Source organism: Mastacembelus armatus, chromosome 21 (assembly GCF_900324485.2).
Source record: "Mastacembelus armatus chromosome 21, fMasArm1.2, whole genome shotgun sequence".
In the NCBI taxonomy this organism is placed as follows: Eukaryota; Metazoa; Chordata; class Actinopteri; order Synbranchiformes; family Mastacembelidae; genus Mastacembelus; species Mastacembelus armatus.
The window spans coordinates 6,682,544-6,700,038 of NC_046653.1; the positions used below are offsets into that span (position 1 = coordinate 6,682,544).

Sequence of the window (17,495 nt, forward strand, 5' to 3'; positions counted from 1 at the left end):
AGGCTGCCTCTCATGAGACTGCAGCTTTTCAGATACGTCTGGTGTCAAGCATGTGATTTATATACTCCGATGCCATTAGGTGGATCATAGAGGACTGAGAAGACATTGATTGCTACAGTCTGCTCTTTTTTCATTCTTCAATGTGAAGTGAAGTAGAAAACAACTCTGTGCTTATGTTTACCAGAGGAATCAAAACAAGTGCTATTGGTTGGCACTCACAGCTTACGTCCTGTGATTGAAAGGCAATGCTGAAGTAGCCGCAAAGTAGCAAATGAGAAGTAGCCCAAATGTGGTCATCTTTTTTTATTTACACTCTCACCGAGTATAAACAACCATTCATGCTGCATCCTGCCTGTTCCTATTCACTCCTGTTGGCTCAGTATCAAACTGCCCATTCATATAAAAGTAAGACATATGTCAGCCATCACTCCCAAAGGAGCACTTGTCATTAGTGGAGTCTGATGCCGCTCAACAGCCTAGTCCTTTAGCCACTTTAATTGCTCCTCATTATCATTCAATCCAAACCTCTTCAGTCATCTGCAATGCTGTCTTCAGGCATCCATATACATATCTCTGTTTTATTGTCTGTCTTCTCTCTCTAAAATGTACTTTTATCTGTATGCTTCTAAAACGTTTGCATTTAATTGTTTCCGTGCAGGCCAGCTGATATTTCTCTGATGGTTATTTTAAGGTTTTTACATTCCCACAGTTACAGCCCACTTATTCAGTAATGTACATGGACAGTGAGCAGCTGCTCTTCAGAGACACAACATTTCTAAAGTTTTGTCTTAATATGTAAACAAGACCTGACGAAGCAACCGAGAGTAAGTGTTGAGGATGGATACCAAGCCCTGGGTGTAAGCATATCTGTTGTGGGTGGAGGGGACGGAAGGGAGATATCTCTGAGAATTGTGTGTGTCTTCAGTGGTTGTCAGGTGTTCCAGTTGCAAGGCCAAGCAGCATCTGTTATCATCAAGTCAACTTTGGAACAACGGTCTGTTCTTTTGGGCTGCTGGTGTATTAGGAGGCTTCCTGATAGAAAATAGCCACATTTCTGCATGTGCAACAAGTAGTACACATCAAGAAATGTGAGCAACATCAGTGATGAGCACTGGCCAGAGTGTTTGTTTAGTCAAATGAGAAAGTAGTCCGCTGATTTGCGAGAGAGAGAGAGAGAGAGACTCCCATAAAATGCTCAACATGCCTGAGACTGCCCTGTGATGTCACTCAGAGAGAGAGAGAGAGGGAGAGAGAGGGAGAGAGAGGGAGTGGGAGTGGGAGGGGAGCGGAGGAACAGAGGGAGGGAGAGACAGTGGCAGCCGGAGGGCAGAGCAAAGCACGTCAGTGAGAGGAACTAAGAAAAACTGAGTGAGAGACAGGGAGTGTGTGAAAGACAGGAAGGGAGAGATTCGTTCTCGTCAGAAATACCAGGTGGGTCTGCAGTATTTTCACGCTGCAGTGGACTTTAAAGCTTTGTTTGAGGTCGCACTTGTGGGCTACAAACATTCACTTTCTCTCTCTCTCTCGCCGAGATACTGTACACTGCGTGCACACACACACACACAAACGCACAATAGCCGGACAGCACGACACAGCTGATGGGTAAGGACTCTTGTTGTTATGCACGGATTACTGTTTGTTTGGATAGCGTGTGTGGATGTTTCAAATTCTTATTCAGTTTTATTAAATTGATTTGTAACATGTTTGTTGTTCTGTAAATAATGAGTTTATTTAGTGCTACTGGTTTGCTGTTCAATTTTGTATTTACTAAGTTTCTTTGCATGGGTGTGATACTTGAAACTTTTAAACTCATTCAGCATATGGATTTATTTTACCATGTGTTCACTCCAGAGTGTGTGCGTTCACTGGCTGTGTGGGTGTGCAGCTTATACTGAATGGTGTATGGAGACTGGTGTTCAGCACCACTCAGTGCAAGCCTTTAAGTGAGTGGAGCAGATGGCAAAGCCCATTGTGCACATGCGTTTGTGTATATTTTAATACAGGAATATCTACAAAAGTTTCTATTTTAAACCACAATGTGACTACATTGGGTTTTACTGATTACTCAACACTGCAAAGCAAAAATTGCAAACAATTTTTTTAATGGAAGAAATGCTTGAAATGCTTTATTTCTGCAGGATGAAATACTTTTATCTGTGAGAGATTACTTTTTCCACCATTTTGTGTAATTGAGTAGTAAAAGTTTAGTAAGAGCCACCTTGGGGCTTTATGTCTCTCTGTTTTGGGATGTATGTGGTGGCTGTACTGTGCATGTATCCCAGCTTGATTCAGCTCTGAGTTCATAGAGCTGTGGGCTGCTGACCTCTCTCTAAATAATTCTTTTAATTGCTTAAATCTACTTGATTTTCTTTTGATTGCTCTAACCCAGTGGAGTCAGTTGTACTGACTAGCTGTCCTCAGAAAAGGGAAAAGAGAGATGAAAACCCCACAGAGAGGTAGTGAGACATACTAAAACAAATTACCAAACTTCAGGGACATGCAATGTGAAATACAACATGCATATAGACAGTAAAGCATTGAGCAGAGCGCACTGGCCATTTATTAAATTAGTTGTCTACCATCATTGGCTCTCCTTCCATCTCTAGCCCCACCTCTCCTCCTCTGTCCAACCAACCACTGGTTTTAATCCCACAAGTCGCCATGGCATTTGCCTCCCTGCTGTGAGCACCTTCCTGTATATGTGTGTTTGGATCATGCCCACAAAACTATATGTCAGTGATTACTGTTCATTCTTAATCTGCAGCCTTCATGCCACTGTCATTTGTATCGGACTTTTTGTTGCTTTTTTATTACACACACACTGTATTGACCTTTACTCTCCTTGTTTGAAATGTGATAGTGATAAGTTTTTGTGTGCATTCAGTCCCTCAGTTTACATACATGGAACTTTTGTCTGAGTGCATGGACGCCTGGTTGGGTGAGGAGCTCCCTCAGTATTCCTAGTCTATAAATAACTCCCTGTGTGTGTGATCCATAATCTTTGTGTGATCATGGGGAAGAGGGAGGAATGTGGGAGGTGAAGGCCTGGAGTCAGACTGACATTTTAACAGTCGCGTTTTTTGATGAGTTCTGTTAGATTCCCATCATTATGCCACAGGGAAGCCTCAAAACTCTGAGGGATTTTCACAAAGTAAACACAAATTCCTGTCAGGAAATCAACAAGGTTTATCTTTCTTCCTTCCTTCATGCCTTTTATGGTTCTTCATAGCTTTAATGGTCCTTGAGCTTCTACAAACCTTAGGACATTTACTACAACCTACTGTATATAGTACATTTATAAATTACCCATTTTTCATTCATAGAAAATATGCTTTCTATTTTCGGTCATTTTAGACTTAAAAAGCTTGAGTCCTCTAAACTGTTCACATGCTGTAGAGATGTAGAGGAAAATCATTGCATGAAGCTACGGTGTCACTTTTACTATGAAAATGTCAGCGTGTGCACTGCAGTGCTCTGCCATGCCTGCAGCAGGGATGTTTGCATTATCATGCTCAGTGCTGTCAGGGTGAGTCAGTTTGTTCAACCACCTCTCCTCCTGTTGGCTCAGCACCTAACGTCATGCCACTTTCACAGAGTGTCATTCTTGTAAGCAGGGCTGGTTACTTCACAGGTACCTGCACTGCCGTTGGGCACTGTATGGTGACCCTGTTTGTGTCCTTTCGCCTTTTGCAAAACTTTGTTTAACATAAACAAGCTTTTGGGCACGGTTACACAAAGAGCTACTGCTGTTGTCATATTACTGTAACAGTACTGCAGAGTCTGTTCAACTTGACCATGAACTGTCAGTCAGACATGACACAGATATGTTTCCTGTGTGCTGTCATGCCTTTTGACAGCACTTTAGAACAAAAAGCGCAACTGTGCAGAGGAAAAATACAGTTATAGCTCTGAACTGTCTGTTTTTTTTTTTTTTTTTTTTAAGAGCCATGCATTTCCACATACTATATTATGTGTCAATTTTGCTGCATTTGAAATAGCTTTACACCCTAAAATCTTTGATGTGACAAAAGGGTTCTCTCTTTTGTCACAGCATGAAACTGTAGAAGTAAAAACATTTACTCTGGGCACTGAAAACAAGTCTGTGTGGCTCATGAATAAACTGTGTCCACACATACAGTAAATACATCAAGGTTATCAAAAGGTTTCAGTGTTGGCATGTGTAGATTTGTGTAGCTACAGTAACATCACACTCTGCAGCCAGCACTGGCTCTCAGTACAGCCTTAATGGGCCAACCTGTGTGGTTAGCCTCTGAGTAGCTGGTCTGAGCAGTGATTACACCACCTCCCTCTCCATCTCTGTGTCTCCCTGTGCTGCCTGCACTTGTAGCCCCTTAGCTTCAGGATAAGTGGCTGTAATTAGGCTTTTTCTACCTCGCTTTAGCCTTGAAGCCAGCCATTGATCACTGGTCTGTAAGTGATCAGCCACATTAATAAAATAACATATACACAGACATTCAGAGATTTGAATTTACTTAATTGTTCCCTAAGGAGGGAGCACAGTTGCTGTTCCCTTCTTGGCCATAGCTTACACTCATAATTTCACAAGATGAAATAAGACACAAAATATTATTTACGTTAACACTGCACTGTAACGTGTATTTCATTTATTTTTTTTTTTCAGCCCTAATGCTCTTTCACAGATGCATGCTCACACAGTCTGGTGGCTTTAATTGGCAGAGGTGCTTACACCTACTTGATGTCATATAAGTCATGATATTGCATGTCACCCTTGTAAATGTGTCTATAGCCAGCTTACTGATCTCTGCTGTGAAAATATGAGTTTCATTTTTGCCAATTACAAATCACGTGTAGGAAGTTGAAATTGTTTGCAAAAGGACCTGTCACAGTGTTTACTAATACAAGTCAACATAATCATGTGCAGTATGCTCATATGAGAAATTTTATCAAAGGCGTTAATTGATGTTGCCTTGTGTACGGTAAATGTGGCGCCTGGGCTGGCCTGAAAGGGGCCCAATGTGTGGACTAGCACTCCATTTGAAGTGCACTGACCTGTTTGATGGCTCAACAAAAGGTTATGTTTGTTTGATTTGATATTTACTTGTTATTAAAAATGTGTGTAAACAGTAAGCATCTGTGTGTATATGAATGTGTGTACTGGAACTGTGAGAGGTGGAGAGTTTACCATGGTTCATGGGCTTTATTTATGACAACACGGGTCATTGGCACAGATTGTTCAGAGTGAGAATGACAAACAGCGGCAGCTCCCTTCCTATTGGCTTATTAATGTGGAAGTGGCAAACATACAAGTTTGTAGGTCAGAGCACCAGACATCACTGAACGTACACACAGCTTGCTTCCTTCCTCATACCTGACCTTAAGCTTCTCAAAGAAGGGGAAAATGGATTCACAGTAAAATTAGTAGACCATATATTTTTATGAACATTGAGAAGTGTCTGCTTGTATAATAAAGACAGCAAATTAAGTTATTTAAACAAAACCTCTCCCTGTGTTTAATTACTCCTTTGCCTAGCTTTTTTATAAAGTTTAAACTGAGCTACCAAACCAAAAAAATACATAAATAAAAAAAGTTACTCCTAATGTCCAGCCCTCAAACAAGTTCTTACAAGTGCAGTGACACAATGAAGCACACGCACACACACACACACACACACACACACACACACACACACACACACACACACACACACACACACACACACAGAGTGAAGCACCAGCATGTCTCGCTCAGGGTAGCTACACCCTTTCTTCTCTCCCTGCTGTCCCATTGGGTGGTGTCAAGTTTCCTTTCACACTGAAAACCTGCCTGGTACCAAAGATATCATTGGCTATCTCAGCAAGTAGCTGCAACTCCATCGCCACCTCATTGGTCACTGGGGATTGCAGGACATCCATGATAGGTCAGAGATGCTCTCCACTGATTCCATGGTATTGATGACAGGCAGAGAGCTTGGCACAGTGCAAGATGGTTCCCCACAGAGCAGATATTGATCAGAAAAGAGTGATACACAGGAGCTTTGGATCTTGGGTTCAGTGTCAAGCAAAAAGTCAAGAGTTTTGGTGGCATTAGTTTGAACATTTTGCCCTGTAAAACATGTTTATTTGTTTATGACATAGAGATCTGGTTTATTTTACTTTACTAGGTTTATCTTTTCATCACCTAAATAGAACACACACGTTCACATAAAACTTTCAAGCTGTGTACTGTGACTCAATAACTTTGCCAGTTTTAGATGAAAACATTAAGTCTGCAAGTACTTCTAATAAAGATAATATGTAATATATTGAACAAGCATGCTGGCACTGTTTGATCACAGCACATCATATTCCAGTTATATGTCAAGCCTGAAGTTGGCAAAGCTTTTATTTGTGTATTTTGATGTCTCCCTAATGTTGTGTAGAAGGGTTGCACCACTGTTTGTGTGTAAGCTGCTGTGTTTTGCTTGTATTGGAGAGATAATCTGATTGCACTAATACTCTAGTTTTTGCATGTTACCCTGTTGATGCATGGTTATTATGGTATGGTTATTGCTTTTACTGTGTTGGCTGTATTCATGTTTCAGCAGCACTACCGGCCTGTACGATTTGGATTACATCAATAAAGAAGAATTAATGTTGCAGATTAAACAAAACATAAGCAGTGTAACACAAACAGCTGCTTATATTTGTTGTCAGGCATTTTGATTTTGCAGTTTAGATAAATGGCTACAAAACTGAGTGAGTGGGTTTAGTGTGAGCACTCTCATGCTTTTAACCTTTTGTCAGGGCATGAGTACCGTGCAGACCCATGACCTTTTAGTTTTACTACACTGTCTCACCTTGTGCGTTTGTGTACGTTGTTGATCTAGATTGTGTAGATCAACTGCAGACAGTTTGTGAGGACGCCATCCTTAACACATTGCTCCCAGCGCACACACTTGCTCTGACAATCTCTGGCTCTCTAAATCACAGACACATTTTATATTTTTGATGTTTTGCCAATGCTTTTATCCAGTGTGTACAACTATAAAACAGACTTCCATTTGCTATCATTATGAGCAAGCACTACCAACATCAAGTGCAATTTTGAGTGCAACAGTCAAGGCTGCAGTGTTCATACAGATGATGTACAAAGTGTTCCTTGGTCTTATTTGGATGAGAAAAGAAGGGGTATTTTGGCTGCTATTAAAGGATACTTAAAATCATGGACTTTGAATCTATTATGTAATTTTACTGCAAACAGATATTCTAAGAAAAAAGATTTATTTTAATACATCTTTGGACTTTTAGCTGTGTTGAGGTTCTTCAGGTCAACACTGTAAAAGTTCCATTTTTTTTCTTGCCAAGTTGAACTCGGCAACCCTCAGACACAAATCTGCTGTTGAACTCAAAATCTTCACGGTACAGACACGCACATAGCTGCTCATGTTGTACACAGAGGCATATATTGAGGCTAAGATGGTAATCTCTTCATAGGAAATCTCAAAGGGAAAAGAGTCATGCTACATATCTGGTAGGAAGCCTACCTTTTTATGTGTTTGCGTTAGGCATGTAAGCTGTGCGTGGGTGCATGAGAGAGAGATGTTCATTCTTCTGTCCTTATAGTTTTTGGGTTCCTTCTCTTTCAGTGGACGTGAGCACAGTAGCACTGCCCACGCAGGTGCCCCCCACCACCACAGCCATCCTTCCCATGGACCTGCGCGTAGTGGACCATTCTCATCACCACCACCACCAGCAGCAGACCCCCTTTGGCCTGGTTCCGCAACCTCACCCTACACCACCTGCTACCACCGCTTGTCCTGCATCCACCGAGCCAGGCCACGGGCCAGTCTTTAGTGAGTGGGCATGATGTTGGGTTGCCATGTCTTGTGGCTCAATGTCGTATTCTGTTAACTACAAACAAACCTTCTGATCCAGATGGTTAGAACTGTTTACCATCTCCTCCAGGCCACCAGGAGCAGCAGCTGCAGCAGGAGCTGGTGGCGCTCAAACACAAGCAGCAGCTCCAGAGACAGCTCCTGATCGCAGAGTTCCAGAGGCAGCATGAACAGCTGTCACGACAACATGAAGCCCAGCTGCAGGATCATATCAAGGTGAGATGGATGAAACAGGGTGGGTAGAGAGACTTGTCTACGTCTGCCCCCAACAAGGGTTGAGCAGGGAGTTCGTCCATGGATACAGCCATTGTCGGACTGTACTCAGCAGAAATGCATCTTGTAAGGGTCAGGAGGAAGCATGTGCACTTAAGAGTATAGTGCTGTAATTTGATCTGTAGGCAGTATTTTGCTGCCTAGGCATCTTCATGGGAAGACCATTGGCCTGACTAAAACTTCTGTGTGTGTGTGTGTGTGTATGTGTATGTATGCATGCACGCACGTACGCACGTGTATGTGTGTGTAAATTCTGTGTGACTCGCTCTGCTAAAATGCCTCACTGCTGTTGCTGCAACCACAAAGTGAGCCAATAAGGACTGGCCTGAAAATAACTCGTCTGCTCAGTCTCCAGGTTAGCATGGCACTCATTATTGGATTCAAGGCTGGTGATGTCATGTGTTTTAAAAAAAAAAAGAAAACAAAAAACAAAATTTTCGAATCATTGTTTTGACAAGTACTTGCATTAGTATGAAGAATCGTTATCTCAACAGATTTGATATTTTTGCTACCCTGTTTAGTGTCCTTTACCCATCTGCTGTGTCTGCCTGTACAATTTCATTCTTCAGTATTCTTGTCTCTCTCCACCAGCACCAACAGGATTTACTGGCTCTCAAACACCAACAGGAGGTGTTGGAGCATCAGAGAAAGATAGAGCAGCAACGTCATGAGCAGCAAATGGAGAAGCAGCAGCGGGAACACAAACTCCAACAACTCAAAAACAAGGAGAGGGGACAAGAGAGTAAGTAGCAACTACTAGTGACAATTATTTTTAAAGAAAATGAGCAACCTTTTATGTGAGAGATACTGTATGTATACATGGCATCACAACACAGGACAGCACTATACTATGTTGATAATGTGACAGGTAACTAAAAGAGCTTACCAAGATGAAATTCTTCTGAACAAGAAATAAAAGTAAGAGGCAAGAGATTAGATATATGTTTATCAGTGGATTTACAGGCTCTACATGAAGCTGTCATGTTTGATCTAGCAGATATTCACTTCCATCTCTTGAGCACTGTCAGCATCTGGTGCAACTGTACTGAAAGCACTGTTATTGGCAGGTGTCAGAGAGATTTGGCCCTTGCAGCCCCTTCTGTCAGAACATGTCTCCTTATGGCACAGCACTTACTAAAGCAGTTTGACCTCACACATTTACCACAGGGAATATCAGAATAAGACAGCCACAACAAGGCCAGGTGAGCAAGATGTCTCAGTGAGACATGTGCCTTCATTTGTGTAATTGGTGTTTTTGTACTTAGTGTCCTTCATTTGAGAAACTAAATAAAAGCAATTTAGTTAAAACGGGCAACTCAATGTACCCTGACTTCATCAATTTATATTAACTCTTAACTTTGTGTTATTTTGGCCATTATTGTATCTATAATGATCTATATGTATCTATAATGAACATACTTACCTTGCTATGTGCAGAGATCCTGGAACATTGTGATCTCGCTAGAAGAAAGCAAGATCTCAGCAGATAACAGCAGATGAAACACAAATATGATGTCTAAACCAAAGATTTTTTTGTATTTGTCATTAGGATTTGTGAGCACTCATTCTATCTTTGCAGCTAGATGAACATGATTCCTGACAGTAAACTTCTTTTCCCAATCATTCGTCACTTGGCAAAGTGAGTGTGCAGTTTGACATCTTTGCAAAGCGCATTGGGTTGTAAAAACAGGAAGCTTTAAGTCCTGCAGTAAATAGAAGTCATCCTCCTAAAAGCCAGTTTACTTCAACTGCAAAACAGACATATTGGGATGTCAGCATTTCCACCTGCACCATAATTTAGAGCATATATTAGCAGTTGTCACTTATAATCTTTTTTATTTTAACCATGTCTCTTTCAAAGCTTGACACATCACCTGTTATCACTGCCCATCACATTCATAGAAAAACACCTCCCCTGTTTTTCTTCTATTTTCAAAACACCTTTTTTGTCCCCTCATATTTTGTCTTGGTCCCTTATTCCCTCTTCCTCATCTCCCTCCCTAGACAATTTATTTGTAGCTGTGAAATGAAAGTGGTAATTGAGGAGAGGCTGGGGGCTGAGGGAAACTCATGATGTGTGTCTTCGAGATGAGTTACATAGCATTGCTGGTCCTCTCTGTGGAATTTCAGGGAAACTAAGATGCAGGATTGTGCACTCTGCATGTAGCTAGAAACCCATTATCTGTCAAAGCATGGATAGATGTTGTTATAATTTTCATGTTAGTGTCACAAATTGGTCAGGGTTACAACAGAGTAGAGGCACTGAATCACAAATTTCTCCAAAAATGCAATACTGAAATGTGTTTTGTAAAGGACAACAGGGTTCTGTGTGTTTGTGCGTGTGTGAAAAGAGTAGAGTTGTTTTGAAAACTGTTCTCCCTGTGGGTGTTTAGGTGCAGTTGCCAGTACAGAGGTAAAGATGCGACTTCAGGAGTTTGTGCTGAATAAGAAGAAAGCCTTGGCTCAGCGAAATCTAAACCACTGTCTGCCCAGTGACCCATGCTACTGGTATGGGTGAGTGTTGTGGCCAAACACTACACAACCACTTACTCGTTGAAGTGTAACTTGTTGTTGACCAATGACTAATTTATGCATCGTAAGGCTGAAGTTTATGTCAGTATAATATTCCAACCTACACATACACTGACATAGTGGGAGCTTAGTTTTCAGTGTCACTCATCATGTCACTTAACTGTGAAATTGCAAATGTGCCTCTTTTCTATGGCAAGCACCATTGTCAAATTAAAAAATGCCTTTTATTTAGAAATCATGAGTGACAAATTGTGAGCATGGGATTGTAAAATTAAAAATGTCTTCACCCATATCAGACTTCTATAAACCCTGAATGGACAACTTCTACGAGACCCTGCTATGTTTTTCTTTAATACTTACATATTAGTGATGTTTGAATTTTTTGACAAGAGTTTAAAAGCATTGCACACTGATGAAACCTTGTATTTACAGGCATTTAAACATGGGCTAGTATTGATTTTCAGGATTTTCTAATCCTTTTTGTAGCTGACTTTTCATATTTAAGACAAAAAATTGCAGCACTGGAAAAATATCAAACATAAAAGCTGCATTGATGAGCAGCATAAAAGTACCTCATTTTTGTATCTTTACAAACATGGCAAACCCTGTGGTGTTGTGAACCCCTGTTGTGTGGGTGGCTGTCATTGTGGCTTTGTGTGCCGTGAATCCCTGCAACAGGCTTCCAGACATCAGCGTTAGCCTCCGAGAGTCTTCGCCAGTTTCCTCTGAGTTAAACTACAGAGAAAACGTAGAAAGAATGTCAGTATTGTGCTTTTAAATATTTGAAGAGGTTTTAAGTAGTCAATCATTTCTGCCAAGGCAGGAGATGAAGGAACCATTTAAAACTATGCTAAGTGATGAAAATGGCTCTCTTCACTGTCATTACTGGTTCCAGTTTCTTAACTGGTTCTACCTGTTTGCTTTATCATCTATAGTTCTTCCATAGGTTTGTTCCATCTTCTAGCTTCATCTCTCACCTTCCTCTCTGTCTCTGTGCATTTTTCACTCACCTTTCTGAGGGAAACAAGGCTGTAGCCTTTTTGCTGTCTTAAGGTTTTAGAGTGTGAGGATGCTTCCTCTCTGTCTCGATCCCTGTCTGAATTTGTCCATTCTATGCACATGGCTGTCCACATTCTGCTGTGTCTTTTCAGGTAATGACTAATTTATTTATTTACTTTTTTACTTTCATTAGAAAAACTCAACATAGCTCTTTGGACCAGAGCTCCCCTCCTCAAACTGCATTGTCTGCATACAACCACCCAATGTTGGGCACCTATGACTCAAAAGATGACTTCCCTCTGCGCAAAACAGGTACAGTACAGAATAGTTTTAGGGTTTTGCTGGTATAGTGTAACTTTCTGATATCTAAATTCCTCCAGCACTTACAGCAAGCTACATATTTTCTATCCATAAGGGAGTCCTAATCTTCCTTTTGCCTGCATTAGCAATTGAAATGCCTTACGGGGTTTCAAAGTGAGGCAAAGGGACCAGGAGTCAGCCAGTGCAGGATTAAAAGGAGCTCTTAAAATATTCTTATAAAAAAGCTATCGGAGGTTATATTTTGAGGTCTTTTGAATCATTCTAATGCAAATGAGGATGCATGGACCAAGAATAGAACAGCCCAGAATTAGAGCATTAGAAACCACAAAATCAATCAACTTAAAAAGACTTGCATGGTAGAACACCAGAATTGGAAAATTTACCACGTAAAGACTGGAGATTATGGGGCCAACACATACAGCTACAAAATGATGTATGCATATAAGAGAGCTTTTTCCCTTAGTTTATTGTCAAAGGAGGTATTAGATCATTTTGGCCTAAAATGACTCTGCTTCTATTCATAGTTTCATCAGGTGTGGAATCCTTGATAAGGAAAATAAAACCAGTAGGCAGACTCATTCACACAGATACTGTCTAACACATTCAGTCACACTCCTTCACAGACTTCACAGATCCCACTGTTCAACAAAACAACCCTTAACTACTCAGAGAAGTGTCCTGGGAGGCACATAAAAACCACAGTTCCTGCCTTTTAGAAGCATGAGACTGTTTTATCTCCATCCTTCTGTCCATGTCAAGTACGGCCAAGCTGTGATTATTCACTTAGTGTCAGCAGCTGCTTTGGCAGTATCCCTGCCTGCTTTCACAGCTGGAGGCCAAACGCTGTGTACTCTGCTCTCCTGCCCGCCTGCTGTGTGCTGGAGACAGGAAAGATTTATCCTGACACACAACTGCAAACAGCAGGTTAAAACTTCTAGGGACACTCAGTTGTAATTCAGGAATTTCTTGGCTGTCAGTGGTGCTGAGATGTATACAGAACTTAGTTTCACAGCTCAAAAGGACATAAGCCATATAGTACCTACATATAATGTACATACAATACACATATCTACAATCTACATACAATGTGCACATTTAAAGAAAATTACAGTTTTAGGAGGAATGAAGATTTGAAGGCATTGTCTTTGTCAGTTATGAGGAGAGGCAGGGAAGGAATGTGTGCACACATTTGACATGGCTGTTGAGCAACTATCCTGTCAAGTGAACAGACATAGATCAGATTAGACTGTCAGACAGAAAGCTGAACTGTGTTAAAGCGGAAGTGAGTGACAGTGGTCACCACAGCTGTGCGCAACTGTGACGACTGAAACTATCATACATGACGTTTTTGTCTGTGGTGACCCATCTTGATAATGTATGTGTGTAAATTATAAATCTACGTTTTTCTGTCTGGCAAGTCCAAGCATACAGTATATTACAACAGGGGTTCATTGTGCAAGTCTGAGAGGCTTTGGGATAATGGCTCTGAGAACACAGAGGGCCACTTTGAATACTGCAGCAGGAAGTCTGTTTGGCCTTTATGACAGATGCAGACTTGTCATGTTGACCCCCTTTCTCCCTCTCTCTTTCACACACTGTCACACACATTCCCATACCACACTGTGCACTAAACAATGCAGGATACACACATACAATATAGCACTTTAATGTTCTTTGTTTAATCCAACAGCTTTACAATTTGAGACTCCTGTTTAGGACAGAAAACAGAGAGTGCGGTAGCAAACATTGCAGCATGGTGGGTGTTACCACATTGGTCTTGCAGTCAAATGCCTCTTTGTGATGGTGATGACAATGAAATATAAATGAGATATCTTTATGGTGTATTCTGGCATGTTATAAGTAAGACTTATATAGCTAAAATGTAAATAAAATACAAAGCTACTTTTCCATCCTCCTCCCTTGTTAGTGTCACAACAACTAAATAGGTGCCACTCATTTAACAAGCTTGTATCAATTCTGTAAAAAAGCCTCATTACTTGGTATTGTCACAGGGAAATGTCAGTCAGTTTTTGGTTTCTTGTGCCCATATCGACTTTATATGTGTACTCGAGTGATGGTTGAACGTTTTAACGCTGACATTTATGCACGTGTCTTGAGACTCCTGGTTAGGAACACAACTGATGACTTTTAATCATAATGCCTTATTTTTGCGTGTTTTTTTTCTAGAAAATATATAAATGAATGTATATAAGTGTCTATGAGTGTGAGTGTATAAATGTTCTGTATACATCTGTCTCTGTCCATCTAATCTATCTAATGTATCATCCACATACGTTTCTGGGAAGCACCTTTGATGAGTTTCAGAAAACTATTCTATTGATTTCCGTAAGTGTCTGTGCCTCTTTCCCTTTCCTTGGAAAAGCAGTACAGCTTCCCCAGGCATGATTCCTGCACCTCAGGACTTGCATCTGTCCAAATAGATGAACAATGGATCAATATATTTTAGATTAGAAAACCAGTTTCCTATGTCACTCCCTATTGAAATATTAAGCACCACTTACTGAGATGTTTAATCTGGTATTGATATGTCTTCAGATAGGGTTAAGGGCTTTGTATAGTTTCACAGGCTACAATGAAGACAGACCTTAAAAGTTTTGACTTGAACTGTCTCGTGTAATAGAAAATCACACATAGAGGCAAAGCATCCTTAGAGAAACACTAAAGCTGCAGTAGCAGTATCTCTTATGAGAAACCACATTATATCAGGGCTTTTTGAGCATATAATACAGAAGTAAACAAGTGAGTGCAAGATTTGGAACTGTTGTGTTTTATTTTGCTTCCTCTGTTTAAAAGACAGTTTAGTCACCCATTGCTAGTATGGAATGTCTTTTTGATGTTATCTTTACATCAGGACTGTGGGTGCAAAAGCCCAACTAATTTTCTACTTCAGCAGCTCCAGTTTCCTGCCCATTATGACAGCAGCAAGACCACATAGAGAGATGTGCTATTACCTGACAATAGTCAGAATGTGACAGAAAGGGTGAAATTCTGCTTTAAGTCTGTCATCACCATCATAAAATAGGGCAAAATGCACGTTTGCCAGTGGTAGCTTCTAAAGTGCATATTTGCAGAGAAAACAGAAATAGAAGGAAAGGCTCAACAATGAATGAGAAAGCGCGGGATGGATAGGGGTGATGAAAGAGAAAGGGCTACAGCAAAAAAAAAAAAAAAAAAAAAAAAAGCCAGTCAGCAGTACAACCAGTCTGGGCCCTCTGCAGCGAGTGTATTCGCACATGTGCATGCTGGTGTGCTTTTGCCCAGTCGGCATTAACACCCTTCAAAGTCACTGTGTCCTGAGGCAAACACTCCCACTGTTTCTCTTTCTCCTTTACTGTCCTCCAAATCTCTCTATACGCCTCCATTTCTCCTCCTACCTCGTTTCATTGTGTTTTCTACATACTTGTGTATAATTTTAGCACATGCATGTGATTGATAGAGATTGATATTGGCACCATGCCTCTTATTAGAACTGCTTTAATTGTAATATGCATTATCAGAGTTACAACTGAGTACTGTGGTTTATTTACTCTTCCCTGCCTTACTAAGATAATAAAGGGATATTCAAAAAACATTCAGAATAACAAATAGTGTAGTGCACCAAATATCTTTATATGTAACACATGAAACATCTACAAAAAGCAACTTAAGCTCTGCTTCTTTTATAGGTAGAGTAGTAATTGTGATCATTTCAAACTACAACAGTTCCCACTGTAATAGACTAAAATTGAACTTGAATGCACTGTGCTCCTTCTCTCCTAGTCTTTCCTTCTCCTCCAGTTGCACTAATGCATAGCATTTTACCCTGACCCACCCCGTTCCTCTTAACAAAGACTTTGGAAGATTGCCCTCCACTTAGAAGAAACTCTTTTTTTAAATAATTGAGTTTCATCATTTCAGCGGCATGTTCCCCTTAAAATTGAGTGTATTTAAAAAAAAAAAAAGTACTTAGACGTTATAGATTCACAATAGTTTGTCTCATTCTCTTTGACTAGAAGATGTAATGAATAATTTCACCTCTTTTAAGCACATGCTACCTTGATGATCATTCAAGGCTACAGAAGAAAAGGCCACAGGGGTTTGTAATGACTTTGAATAAGTCTGTCGAAGAGGAATAAATCACTACAGTATACAAATAAGAATCAGTTCCTTCCAATTTGCTGTACCAAAAAGTCTGAGCTCCTCCTCTGAGGCTAATGAACGTAGTGTACTCTGTTTGATACAAGCCAGAGGAGGAGGGAATAAAGCTGCCAGTGTTTGGGGTAGTCTGACGGACAGATAGCAAAGCAAAATGGTCAGAAAAGGCCAGGGCCTGTTACTGACTGGCAAAGATTCCCAGAATATGCTGTATGCTTACCTCACCTCCTGCCCACATGTAGTGCTAACCAATACAGTTTTAAAGAACAGGAGCATCTGTTTGCAGAAAACCCCCCAGAATCAAATTCAGAGTAAAATACACACATACCCATACACCTATAATGACACATGAAGGCTCACATTGGCAGTTTTTTTTTTTTTTTGTAATTGAAAGTGTCTGGTAACATGCAGTGTTCATTAGCAGAGTGTGGAGGCAGAATCATTAAGCATGGGGTCAAGAAAGCTGCCAGTTGGCTGCTTTGCCTCTTGTAACAGCGCTTCCTACTGTCATATGATGATGGCTAGCCTCAGTTCCTGAATCTGTCGGCTAATGCATACAGAGGCCCTATATAGGGATAAGCTCATTGCCCCCAATACATGCCCATGAACAAGCTTCCGTTTGTGTGACTCAGTCATCTTCAGTGAAAATCTGTAATTTTCAGCACATTGATGGGGTGAATTTGGGGTGTAATGTGTTGGAAATAAAATGCTTAACCCTTGTTGCTTAGGTCTATCCACTTTTTTTTATCTGCAACATATTTATTACATAGGATGGGCCCAGTCACATTTCTAGACAAAAACAGCATGGCAACCCTTTTTTTCATTTTTTTGAGTGGAATAAAAAGTCTCAATATGTTTAAAGTTTTATCTTGCTCTTGAGCCAAATTTCTTTGCCTTTTGCATAAATCACTCCTGGTCTTGTTCCGATCTGTGTCTTGTCAGCCTCCGAGCCCAACCTCAAGCTTCGTTCTAGACTAAAGCAGAAGGTGACAGAGCGCCGCAGCAGCCCTCTGCTCCGCAGGAAAGACGGTCCTATCATTACTGCCAAGAAGCGTCCCCTGGATGTGGCTGGTGAGCAGTCTTCTTGCTGGATTTAATCTGTTGTTTTAGTTCATTATCAAGAAGATGTGTCTGTTTTTACCAGTACTCTGATAACCACAGTAAAAAGACCATGTAATGGAGAGAACATCAGTGATCAGATTTCACTTTAGATATTTTTTTTGATGGTTTATTGTTATTATTATGTTATTATTATTATTATTAAGTTTGGATAAAAGAACTAATTCTGATCCATCACATACTACAGAAAGCTGATTGGTCCAGCCCAGCAATTCATAAAATCCAATTTTTGTATTGTGT

General features: G+C 40.5%; 1 protein-coding gene across 7 annotated transcripts in view; it reads left to right on the top strand.

Annotated features, from left to right (window-relative positions):
* LOC113123256 (histone deacetylase 4-like) overlaps positions 1-17,495 on the top strand; it is a 112,348-nt gene that overhangs the window by 55,855 nt on the left and 38,998 nt on the right. For 5 of the 7 annotated variants that reach the window (XR_003294944.1, XM_026295098.1, XM_026295103.1 and 2 more), the window contains exons 3-8: positions 7,608-7,814; positions 7,927-8,072; positions 8,721-8,871; positions 10,523-10,643; positions 11,854-11,972; positions 17,079-17,207. Coding sequence is in view for 6 of the 7 variants with exons in the window: in XM_026295098.1 (XP_026150883.1) it covers positions 7,608-7,814; positions 7,927-8,072; positions 8,721-8,871; positions 10,523-10,643; positions 11,854-11,972; positions 17,079-17,207 (873 nt within the window). In the remaining variant the exon portion in view is untranslated. Of the gene's footprint in view, positions 1-1,320; positions 1,432-1,458; positions 1,603-7,607; positions 7,815-7,926; positions 8,073-8,720; positions 8,872-10,522; positions 10,644-11,853; positions 11,973-17,078; positions 17,208-17,495 lie in introns of those variants that run through there. The other 2 variants (XM_026295101.1, XM_026295100.2) reach the window with 2 other exon arrangements.